This window comes from Mus pahari, chromosome 15 (assembly GCF_900095145.1).
Source record: "Mus pahari chromosome 15, PAHARI_EIJ_v1.1, whole genome shotgun sequence".
In the NCBI taxonomy this organism is placed as follows: domain Eukaryota; kingdom Metazoa; phylum Chordata; class Mammalia; order Rodentia; family Muridae; genus Mus; species Mus pahari.
Window position 1 is genome coordinate 29,881,347 of NC_034604.1, and position 3,862 is coordinate 29,885,208.

Below are 3,862 nucleotides of genomic sequence, written 5' to 3' on the forward strand. Positions count from 1 at the left end.
CCTTCCTTCCTTCCTTCCTTCCTTCCTTCCTTCCTTCCTTCCTTTCTTTCTTTCTTTCTTTCTTTCTTTCTTTCTTTCTTTCTTTCTTTCTTTCTTTTGACTCAAACCATGGTCCTCTGGAAGAGCATCCAGGGCTCTTTACTGCAGAGCCATCTCTCCAGCCCTATTGTTCTTGTTGAAACCAGGTCTCATTATGTACTCAAGGTTGGCCTTTAATTCACAACCCTCTGCCTCAACCTACAAAGTAATGGAATTACAGGTATGCATCACCACCGAGACTCTGCCTTTTGTTTTGTTTTGTTTTGTTTTGTTTTGTCACAGCCCTAGGATAATAGGCAAACAATATTGTTTACTTAAGATCAAATGTAGACGCTCATGTCCATAATCCTCGCACTTGGGAGGCTGAGGGAAGAGGATTTCAAAGAGTTTCAAGGCAGCCTAGGCTACTACAGTGAATTCCAGAGCTGCTTTGGCTACAAGTGAGTTCCAGGTCAGCCTGGGCCTCGAAGTGAGACCTGATCTTAAACGAACAAAGTGAAAAAGAAAAGTTGGTACGGTAGCACAGGATGGCACACCTATATATAGTCCTAGTATTCAGGAGGTTAAGACAGGAAGGTTGCTAGTTCAAAGCCACCCTGGGCTAAACAGCAATGTCAACAGCCTGGACTACTCAATGAGACACCCCCCCCCCCCTTTTTTTTTAAAAGAAAATAGAAAACAAAAACAATGACAAACATCCAAAAGCTACTGAGACAATTCAGCTTGTAGGCCTGATGACTGAGTTTGATGCTTGGACCCACAAGGTAGGAGAGAACTAACTTTCACTAACTGTCCTCTGACCACCACATATATGCCACGCATGTGCATGCACATGCAGAAACATAGACACCATAGACACACGCATGGAGTAAGTAAACTGTAAAACAAAGGTGGAAAGTGAGGAGTAACGCGACACTGAACCTTGGCATCCTGGTCTTCCAGGGAACACTCCATCGGGTCTTCTGAAATCCCTTCTTGGTCTTCTAGCTTTATGGTTTGACTCAGCTTAGGAACTGTAGTAATGGGGCTGCCCAGCTGCTTCATTTCCTGTCAAGTATACTGACAAGATCAAAACCTATTTAGGGCCGAGTATGAAAGCATTTGTCTATGATCCCGCTAATCAAGGGGCTGAAGCCAAAGAATCCGGAGTCTGAGGCAAGCCTTAGCTGCATACTCAAATGCTGACTCAATAAAAGGAAACACAAATTAAAATTTAAAATAATGGAAAAAATAAGAAATCCTTACCTTATTCGGAACACATATATCATGTTAGCAACAATATAAATGTAAGAATTAAACTGTACAACCCTTAAAAGAAGCTGCATGCAGTGGCAGAAACCTACAGGACTCAGGAGACCACGGAGGAAGAGGAGGAGGAGGAGGAGGAGGAGGAGGAGGAGGAGGAGGAGGAGGAAGAGAGCCTGAGTAAAGGAGTTCAAGGCTGCCCTGAGCAGCACAGTAAAACTTCATTTCAAAAATGAGAAAAGAAATGGACATTGTGCCCCGTGGCACATGGTTGTTGACCTAGCACCTAGACCGGGATGTCTCAAATCCCCACAAGGAAAGAAAGAGAAAAGAAGAGGAAACCAAAGGTTAAGAAGAATTCTCAGCCTGCATTTAAACAACCCAAACTGTCAGAAGGCACATAGCTCCTCAGACTGGCGGTTACTGTTCCAACCCTCTGCTCAGCTACTGTGGCTTAGCGAAAGTCAACAGCCACCTATTGTCCTGTCACCCAAGATACTTCAGCCACCACTTGATCGTAGTCAGTAACTCACCAGCTCACACAGAGGAGAAGCCAGAGGGCCTCCAGGCATTTTTCTAAACCTTGGGGTCCTAGGTGCCTCCCATTCCAATGCCTTTAAACTGGTGTTTATCTGCACAAGAAAGACCCATGTCAATCAGCTGGACATCTGATCAAACTATGAATAACTCCATGAAACACATAAACGTAGTCATTAAATCATATCTGAAGATACAGATAATGCTGTGGATTTGATGTCGACACACAGAGTTGCTTTGGTGGATACAAATTTTATCATCATAAACAAAAGGACAGGGGATGAAAGAAAGCTTGCTTGGGAAGGGATCTGCAATTTTATTTGTAGATATTTATTATTTTTAAAGTGTATTTACTTTATTTTACGAATATGAGTGTTTTGTTTGCATAGATATGTGTACTACATGTGCCCCTGGTGCCTGCAGAGGCCAGAAGGCACTCGATCCCCTTGAACTGGACTTACAGATGAGATGGATGTGGAACCGCTATGCGGGTGTGGGCAACTCAACTCATGTTCTCAGGAAAAGCAGTAAGTGCTTTTAACCACTGAACCATCTCTGTAGTCCTGGACTGTGAGATTTTTAAAGACTGATTTACAAGGGGAGAATAAAACGGCAATAATAGGGATAGAAAGATGATTCAGCTAATAAAGGTACTTGGCACAAAGCCTGACAATTTGTGTTCAATCCCTGGAACTGAGATGGCCTAAGGAACTGACTTCTATAAGTTGTCCTTCGACCTCTAAGGGAATCTGAGCACACAAACACACACACACACACACACACACACACACACACACAGAGATACACAGACATACACACACACACATACACAGAGATACACACACACACATACACACACACACACAGATACACAGACAGACACACACACAGATACACACACACACATAATAAATAAATGCAGAAAAAAAAAATTTAAGGGGCAGAGGTAGTAGTAATTTTTTGAAGTTGATTATAAACACCTAAAACCAGGCATACCTTCTCTAGTATAGGGAAGAATAAAAGCATAGTGGGGGCTAGAGATAGGGCTCAGCAGTTAAGAGCACATGTTGTTCTTAGAGAGGACCCAGGTTCAATTCCCAGCACCCACATGGTGGCCAACAACCACCTGCAACTCCAGTTCCAGAAAATCCAATGACCCCTTCCAGCTCTGTGGGCACTGCACTAACGTGGTGCACAGACATACACACAGGCAAAACACTCACACCCGTAAAATAAAAACAAATGAATCTGAAAGAAAAGAGACTAGAATAGCCACTTTAGCATGTATACCGATCTAGGTGAGGGGACAGAAGACACAGAAGATGGCTAGAAAAGCAGTTTAGGTGGACGGATTAAGGATCATCGTCGTGAGTGGTCAGTTCAGCAAAGAGCACTTTCTACTTGGGACAGGATGGTGTAAGCCTTATATAAAAAGGACCATAGCGTCCTCAAGAGAGTTCATCTAAGGAGAAATCAGAAAAAATTAATATGGGCCTGCTAGTGCACAGCTAATCCCACCTAAGAGGCTGACGCGGGACTTCAAGTTCAAGGTCATAGCTTAATGAAATTCTGTCTCAAATTGTCCAGCGACAGAGTGTTTGCTCAGGATACCTGAGGCCTCTCATGCAATCCCCAGTACTGAGGGAATGAAAGACCAAAGTTTAGTTTAGCCTGCTGGTGCAGGTCTGTAATCCTAGCTGCTGGGAAGCCTGGATAACTGGACCTTGTATTTTTTTTTTAATTTATTTATTGTTACTTAATGTAAATTGGTGTTTTGACTGCATGTATGTCTATGTGAGGTTATGAGTTATAGACAGTTTTGAGTTCCTATGTAGTTGCTGGGAATTGAACCCAGGTCTTCTAGAAGAGCTGTCAGCGCTCTTGACTGCTGAGCCATCTCTCCAGCCCCATGAACTCTGTCTTAAAAACAACACACAAAAAGTGAGCTATAGGGGCTGGTGAGATGGCTCAGTGGGTAAGAGCACCCGACTGCTCTTCCGAAGGTCCGGAGTTCAAATCCCAGCAACCACATGGTGGCTCA

The 3,862-nt window shown here is 43.4% G+C and overlaps 1 protein-coding gene across 1 annotated transcript in view; it reads right to left on the minus strand.

The window, feature by feature from the left end:
* The window catches only part of Cdc25c (cell division cycle 25C), a 20,965-nt gene that overhangs the window by 9,961 nt on the left and 7,142 nt on the right, over positions 1-3,862 (minus strand). Inside the window, 3 exon segments of the mRNA XM_029547207.1 lie at positions 961-1,086; positions 1,818-1,877; positions 1,879-1,916. Coding sequence (XP_029403067.1) covers positions 961-1,086; positions 1,818-1,877; positions 1,879-1,916 — 224 coding nt within the window.